Genomic DNA, 26,642 nt, shown 5'->3' with positions numbered 1-26,642 from the left:
TGCTGGACATGTACAGTCTTCCACAGCGGGTGCTGCCATCCCACCAGACTCCTGCGAGCAGCACTACCTTCCCACGAGCAGGTCAGCAGCTACTGCAGCCCCACACCACCTCATTAACTGAACAAAGGGTCTTCTAGGATGGAGGAAACACACGACCTAATTACCCATCCTGGAAGCACTTAAGGCTAACACCCTTCCCAAGCAGGACAGGTCGGTTCCCTTTTAGAACAAGTGTGCATTCAGCCGCCTTTCGGCCGACTTGCATTTCCAGCAGTATTTTTACAGCATAAAAAAAGGAGAAGAATGTTTGTTTTAAGCATTTTCTTTTTTGAAACGTATAGCAGAAGGAACAGAGAAGTTACAAGAGGTAGTGAGTTTAGCAAACCTGCGCATAAAATAATCTTTCACAAGAATAAAATACCGCTTTCACAGCTGTGAATGTATACATCCGTATAATTTAAAAATACTTTTGCTGTGTTTCAGGCTCCTTCTTTTTTGGATTATACAATGAAATACTCAAGTGCTGGACTTGGCAAAGTGGTTTACCTCGTAGCATTGGCAAAAAGAAGCCATTCATGCAGCACTGGGCTTGTAACTCGTCACACGTGAGAAAGTTAAACTTAGTGTAACCGAAGTGCAGTTGTGTTCTTCACACTGTGTACATTTTAACTGGCTTGTAAAAAGAAAGCAGGAATTCATGGCTCTCAGTGGCAGCTTCTTGAGACGACCGAAGAAAACACGATCTGCAACATGCTTGGCCACAGCCCGACTCCGAATGAGAGGACAAGCTTTTATCAGACAGTGGAGAGAAGTCAAAGTCAGCTACCTGCAAAAAGGAACATTAATGAGACACCGTTTTTAATTCCAGCCATTTCTTCAAGAGAAACCAGCAAGAATACTCTGGGTCAGAAATGGCCACTGGTCCTCCACCAGTTTCAGTCAGTCCCCAGCTGTGAACAGATTTCTGCTTCATACCAGCTGGATGCATGGGTTGCAGCAGCCTTCCTCAAGGCCCATTATGTGTATTGCAGCATAATGTTACACATATTAAGTACTTTCCAAAGGGCCAAGAAAGCAATCTTTGCTTTAGGAGCTCATGACTGCTATAAATATGAAAATGTAGGAAGGTACACGAGGGAGATGGAAGGGCACTTGCTGAGATGAGGGTCACATTCTAAGCTTGGGTGACAACATAGTGTCACTGTAGGTAACATAACCATCCTTTTTTACTACTTCACATCCCTTCTCGCTATCCCTCTGCTTTCTTCCATGTACCCACTCTAGGTACATTTTTTGGAAGGCATACTTCAATACAAACACATGCTTAGAAACTTTAACTAACTAGCCGTGATAACCCTGGCAACGTGAATTGCAGTTTTTCTTCTCCACAAGCCAGAAGCATGCATGTTGCTTAAACTGTTTGCCAGCTCACACAGATAGCAGAGAAATGCTCCCTCCCACTCTGATTGCCTGAGGGTGAAAGAAGGGACATAGCTGAAAGCTATCTAATTGCTATTCCAGCTCAGAGTAATACCTCCACAAGGTCTTTCTGTTGTGTGTTACTTCGAAAGGTCGTGTACAGCACCAGTCCTACTGTCACTGAAACCAGGATGATGCAGAGCAGGACAAAGGAGGCTGGCTGGATCCCTGGGAAAGAGCACAAGGGGACATTCCTGGTGAGATACAATACACTGAGAAGAGGTAACAGAAGAAAAAGATGTTTTAGGAGAACTTTTCATCCTTTTACAACAAAGGAAGCGTATGCATCAGGGAACAGATTTTTCAGCCCAGATTACTTCATCTTTCTGAAATCACAACAGTAGGAATACAGAATTGCAAGGGCCAGCTTAAACAGGCTAAAAAGCCCTGTGAGTTACACGTTAGCCTCAACTCCCAAGGGTGTCTGTACCTCTGTCGTGCCCTGAGTGGGTAGGGAGGAACCTTGATCAGCATCTTCTTCACACCAGCTGGTAGCCCTCACCAAAGAGGATTCCACCTCCTAGCCTTCAGTGTGCACTACTGCCTCCTGCAGTGGGATGTCCTGGATGTACAGAAGTGCTGGTCCACATGGGATGTTCTATAACTGTTTTGTTACCAGTCTAGCTGACTCCTGGCCAGGTCCTCTTCCTTTGGCTACCTAGCCTCTTTCTCAGAGGAGTCTGCTGCCCCTCGTGGGGCTCTGATATGGGGCTGCCTGCAGGGATTGCTGATTTGGAGGAACTGAAATACGTAATGAAATGGAGATGCAGAGAAATCCACCCTTAAAAAACACTAGGCTGCTTAATTAAGGGAGTGCTACAGACACTGATGTTTCTGCAGTTACTGTCTCTAACTACAAGAGAGGGAGACTATTTAAACTAAAGAACACGTAACTTAAGTAACTCAGTCTTCCCAGGGAACACGTCAGCTTCAAGACACTCTTGAGACTAAGGGTTCAGCAGGATACAGAAAGCTCCGAGCAATTACAGCAGGCACAGTATAGGCTTCCCTTTCTTTTCATCCTTCCAGAAACCTCATCCACTGAGACTCAAGGCGTAATGCCCGACGTGCTTGCCGCTGCCAGGCTCACAGCCAGCCGGGAATCGCTGCTGTGCAGCTCACCTGTTGGCCACACGTTTATTTCATGGTAGGTCTGCAGCATGGTCGCGCCGTTCTGCACTCGGACGCTGAGGCAGTACTGCCCGGCGTCGCTGAAGGAGTGGCTGAGGTTGTAGCAGGAGCCGGTGATCGCCACCAGATGGCACTTTTCACCTTCTAGAGGAACACACTCGGCCTTTATAAGCCAGCACAACGCCAGCGGTGGGCTGAAACGGCATTTAAAAACAGCCACAGCAACACATTAGAAGCTCCAAAACCTAAGAGCTGATGAATCACTGGGATCAAACTGTTTAACAACATAGAAAATAAGAAAGTGAATCTAACTACAAATAGAGAAGTAATAACACAATCACTTTGTTCATAGCTTTTGTCCACTGATAAAAAAAAAGTCTCTGTGATGCTTTGAAAACAGCAGGGCTTTCAGCTGAGGGCTGAGTACCTGTGTGGGTCATAGGCAAGCCATTGTGCATTGGAAACCCATGTCCTGCTCTAACAGAGATAAAAGCAATCTTCCCCTCCAAGCCTCCACCTTCTTCCAGGGGAGTATAGGTTGGTTTTCTTTGTTCTTTTCAGAGTAGAGATCACTGCCTGTGCTACTGAGTACACCCGAGACGTCTGATTTAACAAAAAAGAAAAAAAAAGAATGTAAAGCGAACTCTGCACAAAGGACTAACAGTTAGGAAAGTTAAATAACTTGCAAGGATCTTGGTGTTCCCTTACAATAACAAAAAGCTGTTAGTTGCTATCGAGCTCTCGAGGTGCAATTCACATTATGCCTGCCTGCATTCTCACTGCCTCTAGCTGATGCCATTTATTTATGTTGTCAGATCCTTGCTCCAACTGATTCTGACTCCCCCTACACACTATGGACTTTGATTCTGACGACAGAGCTTTTCCTCACGTTATCTTATTAGTATTTTGTTCCTTATCTGCTCAGAGTATCTCTGGTAAGAAAGCAGCATGTTTATGTGTTTGATAACACATCTCTCAAGCCTTTGTCCGTGGTTTTATCACAAACTGCTGCCACAGCTGTCCCAGCCCAGCTGCCAGAGGTTAGGTCTGGTAAGCATTGGCCACCTCAGAGTTAAGCCTAGTTGTCTGTAATGTTTCCTTTTTTAAACTATTCATATTTACTCGCATGCCATCTGCGATTTCTGTTCTGTCACAGTCCCTTCGTGCTGCTGTGTGTGTACCATTTATGTCTTCGTGCAGCTCCCTCTGTCCTACAGCCCTACTACCAGCCCTGCTGTTAACTGGCTTGTTTTCAGAAAGCCACCATTGGGCAAATCTGCTATCTATAGCAGAGCACAGAACAGTTACTCATCTGGACAATATGTCACTTTGTGATCACGGAGTTTTTATGGTGAAGGTACTTCCCTGAGTGCTTCAATGTTATTTAAAGTGCTTCTGCTATATAAGAAACTCTCACATGTTCTGAATATTGCAACTTGACGGAGCTTGCGCTAGGATCAAGGTGCTCCTGAGCCTCCTACATTCCTACAGCAGTAAATGATTAGTTACCCCAGCTGGACTTTTCCCAGCTCATCACACTGCACTGTGACATTTCCCTTTTCCACAACTTCATTTTTCTCTGGACTTTTCCTTGCAAAGATGGCTCTAAAAACAAAACATCCATCTCTCACTGCGTGGTGCCCCTCTTGGTGCAACCTTTACTTTGTCAGACTTACTTTGAAATTCAGCCAGTCAAGGGCTGCTGCTACTCAGCACGGCCCTGAATACAGTTTAATTTAAGTATGAGGAAATAAATAGGTCAAGGATAAAAACTCCAAAAGAGAGTTTCAAAAGGTCATTGTTTTCACTGTCTTTCTCTGGCTAGTTCTCTTTTAATATTCTATTTACAAAGGGATGAAGATAACATTTGCTTTCTGCACGAGGATTTGCAGAGGAGATGAACATCCCACTTTTCCATACAGATGTGGGCTCTGTCAGGCTCTTAAGAGTTCACAGTATTTTAAGTCAAGAAAAATAAATGTTCAACTGTGTTTTCTACAAAGGAAACTTTAAGAAACAATTCTGTGGGGTGCAAGCGACTTCTAAGGAAACAGAGGAGAAAAAAGCTCAGTGCTTTGGGGAAAGCAGTAGTGTTTGCTACTTACGTGCCATTGATGTGAAGAGATAAACTCAAGTTTTCCATTACGTGAGTCTCTCTGGAGCCCACTATGTTAATGCTTTTAACAGCATCTGAGAGGAAGAAAGCAAGCATGTCACGTGGAACATGTAACCTGAAAGCCACTGGTTTTCCAGTAAATGTTTCATCTCTCAGATGGTGTAGATGTTAGTTGCATCGCCCATACAAACAACACCTCCCTTACACCCCAAAAAAGAAACCTACTGGTAGAGTTGTTATATGTTTTCTGAATACTTTGTGATTTCTTTCTAGAAAATCAGATACTTCATTAATCCTTTGCATTATTATGTATGTGCTTGTTTACGACTGACCAAATCAATGAAACTTTCCTAACACTAGTTTTAACAAATGTATTTTTTTTGGGATATTCATCATAAATGAAACAAACAGATCCTCCAGAAGTATGACAAACAAATTATTTGAAGTTTTAAGTATATTTGAGGCCGTTACAAAAGACAGCAAAACTTTTAATGCATGGAAAAGAAACAGAAGATTTTAGATTTGCTGTGAACCAGAACAGTACAGAGTCTATTTCAGAATGCAAGGTCTTTGTTGAACAATACTGACCATTTCATCTACTTAAAACAATGCCCAAGTTGTATGACCACCTTAAAAACCTGCCATCTAGATTGTATCACTACATACATATAAAATTTTATTTCGAGCATGCAAAGTGTTTTCTAGTTACCTAGCAGCTCCAGAGCAGTGGTAAAATCACCAGTTTTCTGCACAGTTTCTGTTTCGTGTATGATGCTCCCAATTTGCTCCCACTCTGCTACGACTTTCAGATGCACTGTGCGATTCCCCATGGTGGAGGAGTTACAGTAGACAAAGGGCTCCTTGGTAATCTGATAAACTCTGTGTGCAACACAAAAATCAGAACTGCCTTTTATCAAGTACTTGCTTATTTCTGATTTAACGATGAAATAGGAGTAAGGGTTAATTTATTTTCTTTATAGCCAATGGCAGTCAGCTACGATTCTAGTTCTCCTTTATGTCCTCGTCAATAAGGAGTAATGTCTGTTGCACTTTGTTGGTGTAAAACTGGTAAAACTACAACCAGTATCAGACTCACGCTGTACGTATGCATTTTTAATGAATGAAATTAAGGGTATTGCTAAAGGACTTTACAAAATGGAGCAGGAACAGTCAGTAAAAGATGAAAGCTACCGTTACAACGGGTGGACTGAAAAGGAAGAAGAAAAGAATTTCTAAAAAGAAAGAAAGGAAGATAGAAAGAAAGATGTAGCCTTCAAAAACAGAATCTGATTTTTCTATTTGTATAGACTCATTTGTACTGGACATACACTTGTACTCAAGAGAAGGCAAACAGCTGAACATCCTTCACCCTCCCTGCTGCGGGCTCATACTATGGACAAAGGCGTGTGCTCCATCCAGTGCATTAATCAGGATTTCTCTCTACATGAGCAGCTGAATGAGAGGCACCTTGGATATTCATTAAAGAAAATGAAGTAACCACACCTACCCATCTCCAAAATCCCAGTTGTAGACAAATGAAGCTGACTTGAAGTAATCACTTGGGTCATGAAGACAGAAAGAAATCCGTGTCACAGCACCCATGGAAGAGCTAGAGCCATGCTTGATGAATCTGCTGTCTTCTATCTGGGCAATGGTAAGATTCCCTGTGACAAATTCTGCAGAAAATTAAGGTTGACAAAGAATGACAGCATATATCAGTTTCACAGTATGCTCCGTGCACCAAAACATGACTTAAAATATGTGGCATGAGTCTTTCTGTGCCCCAGTGATGAGATCACTTGACTTACTGAAGGTTATACAGTGGGACAAGATGAAGCATCTAAAAGGACTGAGAAAAAATCCTGGACTGATTGAGATCAATGGCAATGCCAACCATTCCCAGTAATCTGAAATTGCACATAGCAGTGCATGGAAATGTAGCCACGGCTTCATGTTCAATTCCAATACAATCAGTCAGAACGGAAAGAAAATAATAATGGCTCTGTTGTGTTGATGGCCTAAAATTTTGCTAGGTATGCAAGAGGGAAAATCAGTACGTTGTACTGCTGCTGGTTGTTCTACCTTGTGAATTAGAAGTGCTGGGAAGCAATATAGGAAGCTTTGCTTTAGCAGTCTGGACATCACTGAATAACAACTGAAGCATCTCTCTGTTTCTCTTCTAGAAACAGGAAGACATGTTAGAGGGGCAGGAAAACACAGACAGGACCACACTTGCTGCCTGGATATAGGCAGACTACAGCATGGCCCCGCTGGTACAATGCCTGCCCAAACCACTCTCAGTGAAGGGCTACACAAATCAAACTCTGGTGGCAGAAGCCACATTTACGCCTGGCTTTCATTTTCTGGTGCTAGCATGGCAGCAGCAACCCCGCTTTACCTGTGATCTGAAGCATGGTGACGTTCCTAGCAACTGGCCGACATAACCAGCAGTTTCTGTGTGTCACCCAGACAGATACAGGAAAAGTCCCAGGAAATTCACCAGTCACACGAATCACAGAGTTGAAGTGCTGCTGGGATTTCTCTATCAGGATCAGGGGAGCATAAATCCAGTTAAAGTGATACAGGTTTGATACAGCACTGTTGTTTTTCATCCTTAGAGTGGTGCGAACTGTGGCTTGAGCTCCTGTTGTGATGGGACCGTTGTTGGTGATTTCCAGACCATACTCCTCTGTGGAAATCAGAAGCAGGACAAAAAAGAGAAATCTTGTTGTGGATAAGTCTTACCTAGCCAGCTGTGGTTATGTGACTCGCAGCACTGTTACAACTACCACCTTGCTGCCATTTAAGTCTGGAACAGAAACTGTTGTATGCATATGTGTGTTCAAGCATTAAACATCTGTTAGGATGGGTCCAAGAAGTGGCAGCAGTAGGAGGGAGCCTCAGATTAGCACATCCCAAAAACTCTGAGGAGTTTTTGCAGGCAGAGCTAGGCTACAGCTGTAGGGCCCAGTGTCACTAGTGGTCAGCAACGCCGTCACTGAACTGCCAGCTGCTGGAAGAAGGCCATGTTCAGCTCTAACCTTGGCTGTTCAATTGATTTATAGTTAAACGCAGATTAAAGCAAAACAAAACACAACAGCCACTGGAAGTCTGAACTGAGACAGAGCTGAGCAGGGGTTTGCCACCCTGTGCAGTGCTCAGCCCAGCTGTCCTCCGGTGGGAGAGCATGGGGGCAATAGCAGGCCCAGTGCTGTGCAGCTGTGGGTTCCCTCACTTTCAGCAGCTAACAGACTGCTCACAGGGACAGGAGGGAGCGGTGGGGGCAGCTAATCCCTGCACTGCCTTTCCTGCAGCCCTCCGGCTGGGATGGCAGAGAAGTCCAAAGCATCCATGTAGTGCCCTGATGTTCAACCATGGGTTGCTGGTGCTGAGCAAATCTGCATGCAAATGAATGGTGAAAAACAATTTTCACATTTCTGGCCAAACCAGAACTCCTCTGTCGCCCTTTTGCAGGGCAAAGGAACAGCTCTGAGTTCGGTCAGCTTTTGGGGTTCACAGAGGAAGACGTGATTTATTGGAAACGAGCGCTGAGAAGTTCCAGCTCTCTAGAAAGTTCAGGACGTCCTCCGCTTCTTGTCAGTGAACGCCGCGTTTATCAATCCCGCAGCTGTCCTCGGGGGCCGCCCTCCCCCGCGGGCACCGAGGCCGGCAGCGCTCCGCGGTCCCTTCCACCTCTCCCACCCCAGGGGCTGCCCGAGCTCGGCGTGAAGCAGAATCGCTTCCCAGCTTCGAGCTCCCCGCAGCCCCGGCTCCCCGCGGTGACACCCATCCCCGGCTCCGCCGTCCCCGCAGCCCCGAGCGCGTCTCCATCCGGCTCCCGGGGCCGCAGCCCCTTCCCCCCGTTACCCGGGGCCGCGGCGGCGCGGCCGAGCATCAGCAGCAGCACGCGGGGCAGCAGCACGCAGCTCAGCCGCAGCATGACGGGCGCTCAGCGCTCAGCTCCGGGCGCTGCCCCCGAGGCCGCCCGCGGTACTGCGGCGCTCCGTCCGCCCCCGGGGCCGCTCCCCCTCGGCAGCGCCCAACCGCCCGCAGGGGGCAGGTCCCAGCGGCTGCCGCAAGGCCGCCGCCGGCTCACACCTACACGTAAGCGGCCCGGGGCAGCCCCCGCGTGACCCCGTCGGGCTCGCTCCGCGGGGACACGCAGTGCAGCGGCCGAAGGAGCCCACGGGCTGAGCCCTCGGGGCGGTCCGCCCGGCGCCGCGCAGCCGTGCCCGCTCCTCGCACCGGGATGCGCGGCTCGCTGCCGCGGCTCCGCGCCCCACGGAGCTCCGCTCCCCCCCCCGCGCTGCGCTGATCGCCGCGCTCCGCCCGGGGGTGCGCGCGAGGCGGGAGGAGGCGGCCGGAACTGGGCTCGGGCGCTTCCGTTGCGCCCATGCGCCGCCGCCGCCGGGCTCCGGCAGCAACAAAGGAGGGGCCGAGGCACCGCGGGGCGAGCAGCGCGGGACGGCGGCCCGGGCCCGGCGGCGGGGCGGGCCGGGGCGGAGCGGCGGGGCCCGGAGCGGAGCCGTCCACGGGGCGGAACCGCTCGCTGCGCTCGGAGGCCGCGGGGAGCGCCGTGCCGGCGGGGATGGGGGCGGCGTGATGGCGGCGGGCGGAGGTGAGCGGCGGCGGGGTCGGAGCGGGAGGAAGAGGGGCGAGCAGCGCCTGAGCGCGGGGAGGCCCGGCGGCACGGCTGCCCGCCCCTCCGGCAGCGGAGGCCGCGCTGGGATGCGGGCGGGTCGGGCGGCAGCGCTGGGGCGGCCCGGAGCTGCTCCGAGGGGTGCGGAAGGCGCTGATCCGAGCAGCAGCTCCGGCTGCCCAGGGCCCATCCGAGGCCTCGGCGCCTCTAGGGATGGGGCACCGCAGCTCTGCGCAGCACTGCCGGCACCTTACCAACCCGTCGTGAGAAAATTCCTCCCGACATCTAACCTCGGTCTCACTTCTTTCAGTTTAAAACCGCTCCCCCTTGTCCTGTGGCTAACTATCCGTTTAGAAAGTCCTGTCTATAAGCTCCCTTCAAGTCCTGGAAGGCCGCTCTCGGTCTGCGCTGCAGCCTCTTCCCCAGGCTGCCCATCCCCGGCTCCCCCAGCCAGGCCCTGCAGGAGAGGTGCTCCGCCACTCTGAGCATCTCCGTGCCCTCCTCCAGACCGACCCCAACAGCTCTGCATCCCTCCTGAGCTGAGGCACCAGGCCTGGGTGCAGTGCTCCAGGTGGGGTCACAGAGTCAATGAGAAGAGGGCAGATGGGAATGGCTGGGTTGCCTTGGCTGTTGGGATGTATGTACTGCACACGAGTCCGCAGAGGTGTCCCTTGTGACTGGGAGCGAGATGTGTCCTCTTCAAGAGTGGGTTTAGGTAATATGATAACTGTGATTAAACAGATATGTGAACTAACACACACACACGTATGTATTTTGTAGGATGTGTTGATCTTGATTTTATGTAGTGAAAGCTGATCCTCCCTTCTCCAAGATGGCATTTGTTTCAGCACAAGGGCCCACGGTAGTGGACCAAACCACTCTGATGAAAAAGTACCTTCAGTTTGTGGCCGCTCTCACAGATGTCAATACACGTAAGATACTTTTTTTTGTGTGTATTGTAAGTTAAAACATAAAATTGTTTTTGAGTTGGGAGGGATCCTTACAGCTCATCTAGTCTAACTCCTCTGCACTGAGCAGAGACACCCACAGCTCCATCAGTGCTCAGATCTCACCTCTGAGCTTGGGTGTCTGCAGGGCTGGGGCACCACCACCACCCTAAGCATCCTGTGCCACTGCCTCACTGTCCCTGTTGTAGAAAGCTCCTTCTTTGCTTCCAATCTAGATCTCCCTTCTGGTTTGAAACCACTTTCCCTTGTCCTATCAGAACAGACAGAATAGAATCACAGAATTGTGTTCTCCTGTGGTTTGTTTCACAGATGTCTGAATATTGTTCAGGAAGTTAACAAACACGTGCTAAATTCAGGTTAAGTTTTGTTAAATTTTTGATTTTTGAAGAAGCAATGTGATGAATAATATTTCCTTGAGCCAAAGAGTGAGTGAGTCGTGTGTGTGTGGTTGTATGGCAGGGGTGTTTGTAAGAACTGTGTGCCTTATCATCTGGCAGTGATAGCTAAACTGATAAGATCTGATTGCTTCTTTCATCGGTGGGCCTGGTACTTGCTTTCATGATTTTACTTTGTATTTATTTATTTCTTTTTTGTTTGAATTTCCATTTTCAGCTGATGAAACCAAATTGAAAATGATGCAAGAAGTCAGTGAGAATTTTGAGGTAATTAATAAAAAACTGTCCAGGGTGGCAGTCCTTCTGGAGCTGTGTGTCTGTCAGTTTGGTGTCTGATATTATGTGGTGAAAAGATGGTATATGTTGTGAGTGGTGACTTCTACTGGAAGTCACTTACATTACTGCTGTAGTTAGCAGATTTTTGAAGATTTTTTTTCAACTTGAGAGCTCTTTTATTCTCTAGTGATTATTCAGTAAGCGTTTCAATAAAGCTGACATCATATGTGCTTGTTTTTTTCTATTTAGTTGTATGATCTGAAATCTCTGTAGATTAGGTGTTGTTTTATTTCTTTTGCGTATGAATTTTGTTTTCACGAGGCAAAAGGCCCTCTGTTACTCCTGAATAATTCGACAGGATGGAAGGGGGGAGAGTTGTCAGCCACACAGTGTGACATCAGGAGTGGGGATGGCTCCAGTGGCACCTCTTGCTTAGTGATAAATGAAGTTTTGATGAGCACCAGAAACAACGTGGAGAAACAAGTTAAACCAAGTATATGTTAGTCACACTGTGTGGTTACTGAATACCTGGCTAGTGTGTGTCTGTTCTGAAATTGTGCAGAACTTGTTCTTTTGTGGAGTAAATAAATGCAAGATCTTCGAATAACTGTGATTCTCTGTACCTGTGTTTCGAGTTGTGTTGTGATAATTAAATAAGAAGTGCTGCTGCTGTAACACCTCTTGTCCAGGTCTGCTTTGTTTGAAGTGATCTTGCTTAGCCTGTGGTGTAGACACAAAAATACCCATCCTAGTGATCTCTGATGTCAGATATTCTTAAGTAAGCTTTATGCAAGGTGCTGGAAGTGCAGTGCTGTGCAGTTTCACTTGTTGATGAGCTGTCAGTGGAATCTCCTGTCCGGTGAACTAGCTAATGCAACTAGAGCTATTACAACTGTATTATTTAAACTAAGGAAGATAAAAGGCTTAATCCTTGCTTATTGTGTGTAAGGGAGTAAGCAGATGTCTGAGACAGTTCTGCGTGCAGGCTGAGCAAAATTTAATATTACAATAAGTGACTGTCTAAAAATAATCTCATGGGTCTTTGTAGGTATTTGCTCCAAAGATACCAACTCTGTATGTCAGCAGATGCTTAAATGCTACATGTATCAAGAATCACTGTATATATTTTCTAGAAGCTTTGGCTGTAACTTGGTACAATCGGTGGCAGTGTGTTGTATGTCTTCCCATTTTTGTTTCCTTTTTCATTAGAATGTGACATCGTCTCCTCAATATTCTACATTCCTGGAGCACATCATCCCAAGGTTTCTCACCTTCCTGCAGGATGGAGAAGTTCAGTTTCTGCAGGAGAAGCCAGCTCAGGTAAACCACTCAGAGCATCTCTTTGCCTTCTGCAGCACGTGCAGCAGCTGCTTGTTCAGTGGTGGACCTGGTTAGCCTAACAAACTGACTGCTGTGCAGTCTTTGTTCTTAAAAGTAAATCTGTTTGGAGTGAAACTGACAAAGTCCAGATTCTGTATTTGTTGCTTTCAAACTTTGCAGTCGTGCTTCTAAGAGCAGTGAGGGAAAAACTGGATGCATTAGACTTGGCTTTTCCACTGAATAATTGTTACACGTTGTTACAAAAGGCAGTGGTTGAAAAATCTGTCATTAAGGGCTTACCGACCTTTTTTAAGGACCTCAATAACTTGCACTTTCAACAGTGGTTTGTTACAGTTGGCTTATTCACATGTTTAAAATAGGAGGCATTTTGTATTTGTTTCTGTGCAAAGGAAAGTGGCTTTTTTATTTTAAGCACACTCGGGTGTGAGACTTGAAAATACACATCAACTAATCGTTGCTTTTGTGGTCTGCTAAAACATTCCAGATGCTATTTATTTATTTGTTTATTAATTTAAACAGCAACTCCGGAAATTAGTGCTTGAAATAATTCACAGAATACCAACAAATGAACACCTTCGTCTCCATACCAAGAATATCCTGTCTGTGATGTTTAGATTCCTAGAGGTATTTATCTTTATTTATGGGCACGTGTGTCTATAGACATTCTTTCTAAACTGAGATTAGCAGGAAGTTTTCTTCCTTTTTCATCTCCAGAATGCTGGAAGTGGGTTTTTGAGTAGCTACATTGGCTGTGCTTCTGGAGCAAGAGTGAAGGAGATTTCTATTTAGTCTTTATCAGTGTAATTACTTACTGTTTGTAGAATTCATGCTTTTTTTCTCCCTTTCTTGGTTTTTAATTTGTTGCTTACTTTAGACAGCATTACATTTATAAGCATTTTCTTGCTTAGTTTATATGGAGGCACAGTTCTGCTTCTTCCTCAGCATTGAAAACATTGTTACTTGAAGCCTGCCAAAAGTAATGTGTTATATCTGGACATGTCTTGGTGTGCAAATGGCCCCACTGTGTTTCTGTCTGTGGGCTGTGCAGTCAGGTCTTTGCTTTCAGCCATCCCCAGAGGTTATGAGGTAAAATTAGGTCAAATGAAAGGGTTCTTGCTCATGCAAATCCATATTAATGGATCACTTACAAGTTGCTGAGATGTCTGTACTTTTACAGGGTTTTCAAGTTGAGTAATATAATGGTAGACTCACTAAAAAATCTGTTTCTTATCAGACAGAGAATGAAGAAAATGTACTGATTTGCTTAAGAATAATAATTGAATTGCACAAACAGTTCAGACCAGCAATCACTCAAGAAGTAAGTCATAAATCTTGTTATGTAGCATAGAGGTTACTCCTTTAATTGTTGTTCTTTTTATTTCTGCTGTCATTTTCTGTTTGTTGACCTCCAATAACCATATTTCAGAAAGCCAGCAGCAACAGCACAACCCTCACGTAGTTTTTAGAAGAGAATTGCATAGTGCTAGCACCCCAGCACCTTGGGCAGGGTAAAAAACTGACCAAGCAAATTGTTTAGGTCTAGTTATTTTTGCTTCAGGTGTTTATGGGTACTCTGTTAGAATGGGAGGATCTCCAAAAGGAAGTCCTCAGAAAGAAAAATCCTGGGGAAGGAGTATTATTGGCACTTTTACCCCCCCTTTCTATTTCCCTGTTTGCATCTCTCCTGTGTCTTGAGGAGTTTGCAAGTTTGTATTTTTCTTCTTTTGCTTTCTTGGCTTGTTTTTTTTTTTTTTTATTGGATGACTTAATTGTACTTAATAATTAAAGTCGTCATTCCTATTTATACTGTATGTGGGAAGTATTGAGGTTATAGTTAAATTAGACTCTTTTCAAGTTGATTCAAATTAATATTAGTAGAACAGAATAAGCTTGGAGTGTGCTTCAATAGCCCTTTTAAATGTCATGAAAAGTGTACTCTGGTGGTTAAAGGTTGTGTGCAGTTGTACTGCTAATACAGACATTGTAAAACTGGAAATTTGTGTCTGTATGGTGAAACAACTTTTTCTTTCCTAGATCCATCATTTTTTGGACTTTGTGAAGCAGATTTATAAGGAACTTCCTAAAGTAGTGGTGAGTTTATTTTCAAAATTGTCCTTGCTATAGTGAGAAAACAAATTTCTCTTTTGTTTCTAAAGAAGTTAATTACTTTTACGTCCACTGATTCAGTTAGTGGCAAAGTTTAAAGAAAATTATGTAACAAAAATACTCCGTGAAATAGAGGAATTTTGACTTTGAGTTAGGAAATCTTGTGTTTGTAGAACAGTGTTAACAGTGTGAGAGAACTGAGGTGTGTCTGTTGAATACAGTACTATTCTGTTGGCTGCGGTGCTCTCCGAATTGTGGTATTTGTTTCCTTTTGAGGGAAGGATGAAATGACTTACCTTCCAGCTGAGTTCCTCAACTTGCTGGATCTCCGGAGCCTGTTCTTCCTGTCAGATGCAGTGTCTGCTTCAGTGTTTTGCTTCAGCATAATAATCCTCATGTTTGGGGGTGCTTTTCTGCTTCCTGCTGTAGTGGGAATGAAAGATTCTGCACAGGACCTTCACACTACAGGAAAGAAAAGAATATCTGTGACAAGCTGTGGGGATGAGCTGCCTTTTGTCTGTAACTAGCATCGTTGTATTTTTCTTCTGCTCTTTGTCTGCTTGTAGGGTCGGTATTTTGAGAATCCTCAGGTGATTCCAGAGAACACTGTTCCTCCTCCTGAGATGGTTGGCATGATTACAACAATCGTGGTGAAGGTAAACCCAGAGAGAGAGGACAGTGAAACGAGAACAGTGAGTATTCAAACTGTCTTTTGGTTTTTTTTTTTAACTGTGAGATTGTGTGTGCCAAAGTACCCAAAATCATGAGGGCAGATAAATGCAGTAGGCTCTGGTTTTTGTCTTGCTTATCAACCTACGTTTGCAGAAGATGATTGAAACTTTTCATATATTTGCTATTTGTAATTAAAGGTTCTTTTATTTAATGTAATACCATGTGGCTCTTTGTTCCTTAAATATTGTCTAAAGTTATCTACTAAAATGAGCAGCTTCTTTAAAAATGCATTTCAAACACTTTTGAAAACGAATACATGTTTTGTAAACACTGTAACTGTTCTCTTTTCAGCATTCTATAATACCCAGAGGGTCTTTATCCCTAAAGGTCTTGGCTGAGCTACCTATTATTGTTGTTCTTATGTATCAGGTTAGTACAGTATTGTATTTTGCACCTAAGCACTTCTGGTTACTCAGTTCTGGCTACCCAGTTGTTTGTGTAACTTGTGATGGCAAAATATAACCGATTTTTGAGATTGAAATATGGTGTAATAATAGCTCAGCAAGGTTTCTCTATTTTCTTTCATTAGCTCTCAAATATGTTGAATGCAAGAATGAGTTGCTTGTTTCTCTTGTTTCTCTAATGATACTGTTTTGGTTTGTTTTCCTTTAAGCTCTACAAACTGAACATTCATAATGTGGTAGCTGAATTTGTGCCCTTGATTATGAACACTATCATAATTCAGGTTTCTGCTCAAGCCAGGTAAGAGTAATTCAGTACTATTTTGATGATATAGGGAATAAACTTCTTTAACCTACTATTCAAGGTTACTCGAAATATTTTTGTCTTATCCTGTGAATTTTGCTTCTAGTCTTAGTGCTTTTAATCTCAAAATTACAAATGATTATTTGATGTAAAACTGTCCTACAGTGATACTTTTGTATTTGAAATAGTTGGCAAATTTGAAAATTTCCATTATGTGTCACTGAGAAGATTCATAGGTATGAGCTACTCCCCAGTTTATTATTTGATATGCATTTCTTTAAATGGAGTTTCTGACAGAAGTTGATGTTACCACGGATAGAATGTGATGGAGACCACGCAGCTAGGACTTTGCAGTTGGTTATCTTTAGAAAGCCACCATGTTACAGTTCTGCTTTTCCAAGTCTAGCCTGTGTGGAGCCTTGTGGTGTTGCACACGTGGGCACTGTTGTACCTGCTTTGGAGAGATGTTTCTGAGCAGCAGCAGTGGTGCTGAGCAGTGCAGCAGGATTATTACCTCTGTGTTTCCCTGTCTGCTCAGATGATCTGAATGAGTGGTTGAAACTTGAAAGATGCCCCAAGGAAAGGATATTGCATGAAGAAAAATAGCCCCAGCTAGGGGAAGAGAGCCAGATGTTTGGTGCCAGGGTATTAGCTTGGTTTTCTGCAGGGGATTGAAAATTGTACGTTTGCTTCAGGGTTGTGCATTTCTGCTTAGAGGATAAAATGTTGGGTAAGTGGGCTCTCCCACGTTGAGTTTATTTTCTTATGGAGCAAGAATCTCCGTTTCAGGTGATGTAATTTGGTACTGCTGTGAATTATCTGACCAAAGGTATTGAAGAAAGGGAAAAGAATAACCACTGTTCAATTTGATTTCAGGCAACATAAACTTTATAACAAAGAACTGTATGCTGATTTTATCGCTGCTCAAATTAAAACACTGTCTTTTTTGGCTTACATCATAAGAATTTACCAGGTAAGCTGTATTTTTCTTACTCTACTACTCTTAAATGCAACAGATCTCTCATTTACTGTATGGGGGGGAAGCCACTTGTATGACTGTGGTGCCTGGGGTTGGAGAGAAGAGCAGTTGAGTAGCAAACCTGAGCATCTGCAGGGCTGTACTTGGTTGTCCTTTCTGAAGTGTTCTGATGTGAATGCAGAGTAAAAGCACGTATGGAATGGCTACTGTGTGTTATTTTTACAAGGAGACTTCCTGAAGTTACTGAATTTTACTTGACTGTTGTATTGGAGCTGTAAAGCAGAGCTATAAAGTAGAGTATAATAATAATAATTTTTTTTTCCTAGGAATTAGTGGCTAAATATTCTCAGCAAATGGTAAAAGGAATGTTGCAATTGCTCTCCAATTGTCCAGCAGAAACAGCTCACCTCCGAAAGGAGCTTCTGATTGCTGCTAAGCACATCTTAACAACAGACTTGAGGAGCCGTATGTACTGCTTTCTATCACTCATCTATACATTGGAAAGAGTTCAACTGTTTCTGTGTATTGAGGAGATAAATTTGTGTATTTTTTGGTTTAGACTATTACACACTTCTGGTTACTTTGGGAACAGGAGTGAACTTTGCTTTTACATCTATTCTTTTCTGGTGCCCCTCTTTGACGGTGGGCACATTCAACCCTTCCTGTTATTGCCAGCATCTGCCCTTAGGGTGGAGTGAACTAATCATTTCAGTGACCTTCTTGACTTCCGTATTTAGAAAAAAGAAAGAAATGCTTCTTTGAATTTTACTGAATTTTACTGATATCTCTTTGTCACTATTTCCTGGAATCCCAAGTTCCATATATTCTTTCTCACATCTTGGGTAGAGCTTGCATGTTAGATGGCACACTGCCTTTTCATGGGCAGTAACTCTTTAGTTGCTTCTGAGAAGTTCTGTGAAGTTGAAATTAATGGAACCACTTTTTCCAGCTGTAGCTGTTCTCATTATATCAGTGTTGTTGCTGTGACTCTGTTCTATAAAGTTACTCAAGGAGCAAGTGCCAGTAGAATTAGAAGAGTTTGTTGAAAGTTTACACGTTTCAGCAGTAAATTTTATTGTTAAACTTCCTATTTTTTGTTTCATTATGTACAGTAAGTGGCTTACTGCTTAACTATTTTATTTTAACATTTTATTTGCTAATCGTTCTATTTGGCTTTCATTTTCTTTCTTTTAATTATAGAATTTATTCCATGCATGGACAAACTGTTTGATGAATCTATACTAATTGGCTCTGGATATACTGCCCGAGAGACACTGAGGTATGACAGAAAGGTTGGAGTATCTTCCTGAGTGCCTGCCATGGCTGCTTTCTTTCGGGGCTTGCTAGTATTTATCACTATGTCTGTATAGAGTTTTAAATGTTTATATAGCTCATTTTCATGAAATCACGAGTAATCAAGGGTTAATTGTGAAGCAGTGCTGGTAAGCTTTTTCACATGTGGTTTGAAACACCTGAATTGTTATGGAGATGAAACTGCACGCTGAGGATGTTCAGCAGCAGGTGAATAAAGACCCAATAGCTCTACTATTAGTGTTGTGGAATGGATTACTGCTTCTTTGGTAAAGTTATACAGATTGTTTACGAGGCTTGTGCAATTACACAAGAGAATTACAATGTGTTTGCTTATAAAAATAGTAAATTTTAATGTGTAATCTTGAAAGTAGATCTGGGTGGTGATTGTTGGTGAAGTCCAATTAGTGACTGCTGTAATTGTCCTCAGTGTGTTTTCTTCATTTCTTGCTCTCACTGGCAGACCGCTGGCATACAGCACGCTGGCAGACCTGGTACATCACGTCCGGCAGCATTTACCCCTCAACGATCTCTCCCTTGCTGTGCAGTTATTTGCCAAGAACATTGATGATGAGTCGTTGCCTAGCAGTATCCAGACAATGTCCTGCAAGCTTCTGCTAAATCTGGTAGACTGTATCCGGTCTAAAAGTGAACAGGAAAATGGCAATGGTAGAGATATTCTCATGAGAATGTTGGAGGTATGAATGTGTTTGAATTTTTTGGTAAGAAGTTGAGTAGCCTGGTATTTTGTGTTACTGTCAGTCATGTTTTCCTCCCTCCTTTCTTCAGAAATGAGGATATGCCTAAACCGTGTGTTAACACTTCATGGTACCCTTGAAAATGTTTGCAGTTATTTGAGTGATTCCAGAAACATGGTTGTAAATCGTTTTGTTAAGTATGTTAAGTTGAAGTGTTAGAACTACAAACTTGAGTCATCTTTAATTCCAACAGAGAAACTTAGATCCTTTTTTTTTCCTTCCCCTGTCCACTCTGCTCTTCTGTTTGCCTTTCTTCCTTGTCCCCTTAGGTGTTTGTTCTCAAGTTTCACACCATAGCACGATATCAGCTGTCTGGAATTTTTAAGAAGTGCAAGCCACAGTCTGAGCTTGGGGCAGCTGAGGCTGCTCTGCCTGGAGTGCCCACAGCAGCAAATGCAGCGCCCGTCCCTGTTCCATCCCCAGCCCCAGCCACTCCAGTGGCCCCTGCACCCGTACCTGTGTTTGAAAAACAGGGGGAGAAAGAAAAAGAAGATAAACAGACTTTCCAGGTCACAGATTGCCGAAGCTTGGTGAAAACTTTGGTCTGTGGTGTAAAGACAATCACGTGGGGCATAACATCGTGCAAAGCTCCTGGAGGTAAAACTGCATGATGTTTAGTTACTCTTGACTTTTTCTGTAAATTCTTTTTAATTCTACAATTAAAACTCTAGCAAAAAAAACCCAAAAAACAAATAGTATTTTTAATGAGTAAATACTGTTGTATTTATTTTTTCTTTCAGAAGCACAATTCATTCCCAATAAGCAGTTGCAACCTAAAGAGACTCAAATCTATATAAAACTGGTAAAATATGCAATGCAAGCTTTAGACATTTATCAGGTATGCACCCTGACCCCACACCGTGTTTATTTGATGCAGTTCCTGTGTGTTAGATCTCTTAATAGGTGTTTGTCAGCTCAAGTACAGATTGCACTTGTAGTGTGTTTTCATGGAGCTTTCCATTGCAGGGCCATGTCTAGTGGGGAGTTTTATAAATTTTGGTGTACCTATCACTTGCAAGAAGCAGATTATTTTCATAGCAGTTATTATTGTCTGTATTTAGGCTGGCAGGTCAGACTAAAAATCTTTGTCTTTTATGTGGTGGATTAAGTTTCTTCTTCAGGGAGATTTTTTTGTTTAGTTATCAGTTGAAGCATTCACTCAGCACATGTTTATCTTTTGAAGTTACACCAAGTACTGCTGAAATGTAAATGTACATGGTTTAGAATTGAGTAGCTTTACAAATACAGCATGATATCTCCTGTTGTTGTTCTTTTGCACTCCCGATTCCATGATTTTGAAGTCCGTGATCTTTACGCTCCGTTTTCATGTATTTATTGTCAGTGTTGGCTTTTGTGATTTCTAGTTGTACATGTGAATCTTGCATAATGGCAGTTCTGTTCAAATCCTTAGGAACAGCAGGAACAAGTGGCTGCAGTTCTCTCTCATTTTTTCTGTGTTATAGGTTCAAATAGCAGGAAATGGACAGACATACGTTCGAGTCGCCAACTGTCAGACAGTGAGAATGAAAGAGGAGAAGGAAGTTCTGGAGCATTTTGCTGGTGTGTTCACAATGATGAACCCTTTGACTTTTAAGGAGATCTTTCAAACTACTGTTCCTTATATGGTGGAAAGAATCTCAAAAAACTATGCTCTTCAGGTACTATTTGTTGTCATTTCTTTTATCCAGTTGGTAGTAACTAGCCTGTAGAAAATACCTCGTGGCTTTGAGTACCTAAGGCTGAAGAGGATTTAAGTGATAATGTTGGAATTAGTGTGGAAGAATTGAAGTGTTATATAAAGACATTGAAAAGATGGGTTTTCAAAAACTGACCAGGTTAAGAGATGAAAAAAACAGGGGCAGCTCGAGGTGCTACATCCACTCATGAGAAGTATTAAACATTATGGAATTCCTGTTTTGTGTGTGAGATTGTTGTGTTGGTGTTCCTGCAGCATACATCTAAAATTTAAATCCTTGAATTATGTGTATGGTTCTTTTCCATTGAGGATAGCATGAGTTGTGTGCACAGCAGTGAAGATGGGGTGGGAAGTAAAAACTGGCCTTACCTTTTTTTTTTTTTTTTAATTGATAGTACATTAATCCCTCTGTTTGTTTCTTTCATTGCAGCAGCATTAATTCTTTTGTGGTTTCCTTTTATAGATAGTTGCCAATTCCTTCTTGGCAAATCCTACTACCTCTGCCCTCTTTGCAACCATTTTGGTAGAGTATCTTCTGGACCGACTGCCAGAAATGGGCTCCAATTTGGAACTCTCCAATCTGTATCTCAAACTGTTCAAGTTGGTCTTTGGCTCAGTTTCATTGTTTGCTGCTGAAAACGAACAAATGCTGAAGGTAAAGCTCGTTTGGATTTTAAAATAATAATTATATATAGATCTGTTTTTACTGTTTTCTTTTGATGTTTGAAGAAACTTAGTTTTCTGTACATCATTTGGTAATCTTTTCATGTTTGAACCACTACTAGTGCCTTTGTTCAAAGATCAGTACGTTATTGCTTTGTAAGAGGCAGCTTCTGTGAATATCTGAAACTGTAGTGATGTGCTAATTCTGAATCTGAGGGACTGAGCCATGGGTGTAGTCTGACTGGGATTACCACATAGCTTCTTAACTTAATGGTCAGGTCATTATGTATCTCATGCTTTTGTTATTAACATAAGGATTTTGCTTAAGCTGTGTCACTTCTGTGTGTTGGTGAATCAAATTAATTCACATCGTGTTCAGTGACACAGAGCTCTTGAGTTAAAAATACCTTCTTAGGATGTTGCAAAGTCTGCATTCAGGAATTCTATTTTTCTATTAACACCATATTGCTTGCTTATTTATTTTTCTGTGTTGGACATCGATCATTTCTTTTAATAAGTTCAGAAATAATGTGTTCTGAGCTTGAAGTTTTCTCATAACTATGACAAACCGCTACCTATATAACAGAAAAACTGTAAGGCATTGGTAGAACGTTGCTCCTTCTCTCAACATTTATCTCAATTTCCCTTTTTCCGCCTTAAAATAAACACAGTTCCAGATAGGGAAACCATTTTTATACAGTTGCCTCTGCTTAATGATTGATATTGCAGGATTAGTTGAGTAGTTTTCAGGGCAGAACAGAGTGGGGATAACTATTTTTCCTGATGCTTTGAAAGATTAACATGAAGCAGTGTTCCTAAGTAGAATGAGGCAGTATTCATACAATTCTGAATAAATTCTTTTGTCCTTGGAGTCAAGGTCGTTTGGATTTTGTAAGCTGGAGGTCCCGTTTGAGGGATGTGATTTACTGCCTTCACAGTGTCACGCTTCTCCTAGGGTTTTGTTTCAGCAGGATTAATGATGTGGGCCTTGGGTAGACAATTAAATTGAATGATGAAGGCTCTGTGCAGCATTTGTGTGGCAACGTGGAGCGCTTTTAGATGTTAATAAAATCCAGAACTGTGTCACTGTTTGTACCTGTGCTGGGAGGTTCCTTGCATTTATCAACCATTGATAATGCTTCCTGTGCCCTGTTAAGGTCCTCTGCTCCAGCAGTCTTACTCTTCTGGTTCTGGGACCGTTTCTTTCCTTTGTAAAAGGTTTTGAAGTAACACTACTGCATTCGCAAAAAATTAAGAGTTAATGATGAGGTGGGGTCTGGATTGAGCTGGTACGGTGAAATGTGTTCCGTTGTCATTCTGGCACTGCTGACATTTCTGCTACCCATCCTTAGATGCTCTGGGGCAAATTTGTTTCATTGTGTTAGATTTGGGGGGTTTTGTTTTAATGCAGGTTGTGCTTGGAGTAGCAAGCAGCCTTGATTGATTGGCTAATGTGAAAGCAGCATTTAATTAATTGCAGAATGTGATGTGTTCTCGGTGCTTTTCAAATACAGATAAATTTTTTAACAATTCCTTGATAGCAGTATAAAATTAGGATGGTATCAAGATGGAGCAACGGAAGGGATTTGATCTGAAAAACTTGTCTCATACAAACTCTTACACTACAGCGATGATAAAATTGATGATTTATTAATCTTAAAGCTTTATTTTTTTATAGCCACATTTACACAAGATTGTGAACAGCTCTATGGAACTTGCACAGACTGCCAAAGAGCCCTATAACTATTTCCTGCTGCTCAGAGCACTGTTCAGATCTATTGGAGGAGGCAGTCATGATCTGTTATATCAAGAATTCTTGCCGCTGTTACCAAACTTACTGCAAGGTAGAACAAGACCTTTATTCCCCCTCCCAGTTTCTGATCTTTTTATGTACATAGTACTTATGAAGTTATGTTGTATAATTGAAAAGAAAAAACGACACAAAACCAAAAGTAGCTGCTGGTTTTGAGCTTAGCAGTTGATTAAGGAACTTGGACGTGGCTTATTTTCATTTTCTGTCAGCTGCTTCAGGCTCCATAGTTCTGGCTGCTTCACAACTACTGCTGCTTGTTTTCTGCTTTCTGTTGTGGGGCTGTTGTTTTTTGTTTGCTTGTTGTTTTGAGGTGTGTGGGGGTAGCGGGAGGAGCGAGGTTGCCAGGCCCATCTCTGCTCCCTGGGAAGGGCACTGCAGAGCAGCTCTAGCTCTTCAGTGTTGAGGGAGTGCTGTGCACAGCTGTCATTGCATGGAAGTTGTGTCAGTTTCCACAAAGAAATGGAAAAATGAATGAGTTCTGTTAAATGAGCTTATGTGCTTATGAGGACTGCCTTCCTGAGGTGCCAGAGATGACCAAGGGGACATGGAGAATCACTTAATCCTAAGGACAAGCTAATCAGAACAACGTTGGGAGAGCAAAATCTGTGGTTCCCTCCTACATCTGCAGGGGGAATTTTTATTGTAGTTAGCAAATATTTATCTTATATAAACCATCATATAAATTATGCTCAGGGTAGAGCTGCTAGCTGAGGCTGTGGAGTATATGAAATGTTCTGCAGGGGGAAAAAAAGAGTTGGGAAATGAGTTTTGTTTGTATGGAACAATGAGTAGACACATAAACACTTAATATTTATTTTCAGGAGCTGATATATTTTAAAAACAATCTTCTCCATGTGGAGAAGATTTCAATTTTAAACTGAAATGAAGTCGAGCTTTAGGTCAGGCTGTCTTCTTTGATTTCATGCACTCTATTCAAATGCTGCTTTGTTTTGACATTTATTTGATATTCAGTTTTAGTGCATGCATAGATCTTCTTTTCATATGTGCATGTACCAACAAAATATTCACTGTGTTGAGTCCTTAGATGAAACTTGTGTTTATGACACCATTATCTTTTCTAAATGCATTGTTTAGAGATAAATAATCTTGACATAATTGAAGAAGTCAGGTTATTCTGAGTTTAGGAAACAGTGCTTTCTGAACAATAAATTGTGGACTTTTTTTTCTTTTGAATGTGTAATTTATCAATAATTTTCAGGACTTAATATGCTGCAAAGTGGTCTTCATAAGCAACACATGAAAGACTTGTTTGTAGAGCTCTGCCTCACTGTGCCAGTCCGTCTGAGCTCGTTGCTCCCATACCTGCCAATGCTCATGGATCCCTTGGTGTCAGCTCTCAATGGATCCCAGACCCTCGTTAGCCAAGGCTTGAGAACCCTTGAGTTGTGTGTGGATAACTTACAGCCAGACTTTCTGTATGATCATATTCAGCCAGTTCGAGCTGAGCTTATGCAGGTAAGCATGTTTTTTTCCTGTTAGACCACAAGAGGTCATAGATTCACTAAATGTTGGAATGTTATGTGATGCTTTGATTATAAGAACTGGAAAAAACTGTCATGGGAACCGTAGCTGTCTGATTTGTACAAGGAATGCCACTTGGTGTTGTGCAGCTGAAAACTGAAACATTAATAGTTTAGCACGAATAGTGCTAGAATATCCCTTAGCCTGTAAATATGATATTTACTTCATTTTCTTTTTAGATTTAGAAACTAGCTCTGTGAGGACGTTTCACTTGGCCTGTGTTGGTGTTTGGTTTTTAATTTAACGACATTATGAATTTAATAGAATAATGTCACACTTAAGGCTAATATGAGATAACATTTCACTGGGGCAAAGGTTTTGTGACTGATCCTGTTAATCGAATCTAAAAGTAAAAGCTTAGGAGGATCCCCTGATAAATCAGTTACCTGTTTTCAGCGGTGACTGCTTTCATTCCATCTGGATGGGTGTTTTTTTTCTGAAAGGTGTGCAGGACCAAATACCCAGAAAAATAGATAAGTGATTTCCTTGGCACGTTGTTACGCTGTAAAGCTGACAGATTTTGCAGTGAGCCTGGTCTGACCTTGTTTCATTTGAACTACTCCTAGGCTCTGTGGCGTACGCTGCGCAATCCTGCAGACAGCATTTCTCACGTGGCTTATCGTGTACTTGGTAAATTTGGAGGAAGCAACAGGAAGATGTTGAAGGAGTCACAGAAACTACAGTATGTGGTCACAGAAATTCAGGGGCCCAGCATCACAATAGAATTTTCAGACTGTAAAGCATCTATTCAGCTCCCTATGGAAAAGGTAGGGACTTGAGGCAGAAGTTTACCAGACTTTTTTTCTTTCTCCTTGGAACTGTTTTATATATCACTCCAAATAATAAATGTAAGGATGCTGTTCTGCTTCTTCAAAGCCCTAAGAGCTGAACTGGCAAAAGTAAATCTTTCCTCTGCAATTTTTTTCCTTCTCACCTTTTCTGTTGGTTAGAGCAGGCTTGTTAGGAATGGGATTCTGCTCTAAAACCTTCCTGTTTTCTTTATGAATAGAGTACCAAAAGCTTATCATAGATGTTCTTCAGTGATTATCCTGATGGCTTTAATGATTTGGCTTCCTTTGTTGTCTGTAGGTTGGGTGTAGTTCTAATATCTGCAAAAACACTTTGTACTTGTAGTGGCTTTCATCTGACAATCTCAGTGTATTACAGATGCTTCGTCCTCACTAATTACAGCAATCTAATCTGTGACTGCATTTTGGGATCAGAGAATCGAGCTGTATTCTAAGTAAATTTGGTCTGTAGAGTTTTAATACGTTTCTGTGATTTTTCAGTAACAGTTCCACAAGTAGGTGTGATCTGAATGCGGTGAAGAGATTTCTGTACAGGCAGTGGACTCTGGCTCCATGCAGCCACAGGCTTAAAATAGCTTGGAAAAACAGCTGTTTTTTTCTTTTTTAATGCACAAGGCTTTACTGATTTCTCCACTGTACTCAGACTGATGAGTTGAATATGGATGAATACTGTAATTGCTGACATCTTCCTTTCCTGCCAGGTTTAATTCAAACCAAGTTTTCTAGTGCCTTTCTGTGTCTAACCTGTAACCTCTGTGCTGTAGGCAATTGAAACTGCTCTGGATTGTTTGAAGAGTGCTAACACAGAACCGTATTATCGGAGGCAAGCTTGGGAAGTAATCAAGTGTTTCTTAGTGGCTATGATGAGCCTGGATGATAACAAACATGCGTTATACCAACTTCTCGCACACCCCAAGTATGACAATTCTTTAAACATAAATGCGTATGTAAAATTTATAGTGTTTAACCTTATTTAGGAGAATTGGTCCAGACAATGTGTTCTTTGTGGCATTTTTACCTACTGGCTTCTCCTGCTTCCTTTTGAATTAATGCAGAACTTGTCAAACCTCTCTCTTGCTAATGTGAATTTTGCTAGCATATAATGTGTGTTAATTTTCTGTATTTTACTTGCAGTCCAGCGCAGTCTCTAGATATGAAAGACAGTTATTTAAAAGTTAATACT

At 42.5% G+C, this 26,642-nt stretch overlaps 2 protein-coding genes across 6 annotated transcripts in view; one reads left to right on the top strand and one right to left on the bottom strand.

Annotated features, from left to right (window-relative positions):
- Positions 1 to 324: 324 nt before the first annotated feature.
- Positions 325 to 8,666, bottom strand: TMEM130 (transmembrane protein 130). The gene is made up of 8 exons (XM_065732938.1): positions 8,594 to 8,666; positions 7,125 to 7,415; positions 6,234 to 6,402; positions 5,436 to 5,605; positions 4,716 to 4,800; positions 2,602 to 2,804; positions 1,535 to 1,647; positions 325 to 826 (listed from the first exon to the last, which is right to left on the bottom strand). Exons 1-8 carry the CDS (start codon positions 8,664 to 8,666, stop codon positions 650 to 652), a joined length of 1,281 nt encoding a protein of 426 aa, XP_065589010.1. The 3' UTR covers positions 325 to 649.
- A 148-nt stretch (positions 8,667 to 8,814) lies between these two features.
- Positions 8,815 to 26,642, top strand: part of TRRAP (transformation/transcription domain associated protein) — a 71,563-nt gene continuing 53,735 nt past the window's right edge. For 2 of the 5 annotated variants that reach the window (XM_065732951.1, XM_065732949.1), the window contains exons 1-22: positions 9,285 to 9,344; positions 10,146 to 10,297; positions 10,946 to 10,995; positions 12,214 to 12,324; positions 12,865 to 12,969; positions 13,580 to 13,663; positions 14,380 to 14,436; positions 15,018 to 15,143; positions 15,475 to 15,552; positions 15,797 to 15,885; positions 16,765 to 16,861; positions 17,194 to 17,332; positions 18,068 to 18,146; positions 18,642 to 18,876; positions 19,206 to 19,533; positions 19,677 to 19,774; positions 20,400 to 20,594; positions 21,096 to 21,287; positions 22,974 to 23,139; positions 24,328 to 24,584; positions 25,217 to 25,417; positions 26,224 to 26,375. In XM_065732951.1, the coding sequence (XP_065589023.1) occupies positions 10,198 to 10,297; positions 10,946 to 10,995; positions 12,214 to 12,324; positions 12,865 to 12,969; positions 13,580 to 13,663; positions 14,380 to 14,436; positions 15,018 to 15,143; positions 15,475 to 15,552; positions 15,797 to 15,885; positions 16,765 to 16,861; positions 17,194 to 17,332; positions 18,068 to 18,146; positions 18,642 to 18,876; positions 19,206 to 19,533; positions 19,677 to 19,774; positions 20,400 to 20,594; positions 21,096 to 21,287; positions 22,974 to 23,139; positions 24,328 to 24,584; positions 25,217 to 25,417; positions 26,224 to 26,375 (2,939 nt within the window). In that variant the 5' untranslated portion in view covers positions 9,285 to 9,344; positions 10,146 to 10,197. Of the gene's footprint in view, positions 8,831 to 9,284; positions 9,345 to 10,145; positions 10,298 to 10,945; positions 10,996 to 12,213; positions 12,325 to 12,864; positions 12,970 to 13,579; positions 13,664 to 14,379; positions 14,437 to 15,017; positions 15,144 to 15,474; positions 15,553 to 15,796; positions 15,886 to 16,764; positions 16,862 to 17,193; positions 17,333 to 18,067; positions 18,147 to 18,641; positions 18,877 to 19,205; positions 19,534 to 19,676; positions 19,775 to 20,399; positions 20,595 to 21,095; positions 21,288 to 22,973; positions 23,140 to 24,327; positions 24,585 to 25,216; positions 25,418 to 26,223; positions 26,403 to 26,642 lie in introns of those variants that run through there. The other 3 variants (XM_065732950.1, XM_065732947.1, XM_065732948.1) reach the window with 2 other exon arrangements.

The sequence above is a fragment of the Cyrtonyx montezumae genome, unplaced genomic scaffold (assembly GCF_038088225.1).
Source record: "Cyrtonyx montezumae isolate F1298 unplaced genomic scaffold, pur_monq_1.0 scaffold_16, whole genome shotgun sequence".
Lineage (NCBI taxonomy): Eukaryota > Metazoa > Chordata > Aves > Galliformes > Odontophoridae > Cyrtonyx > Cyrtonyx montezumae.
Note: the sequence above shows the minus strand (reverse complement) of the source record. Positions and strands in the feature narration are given on the sequence as shown.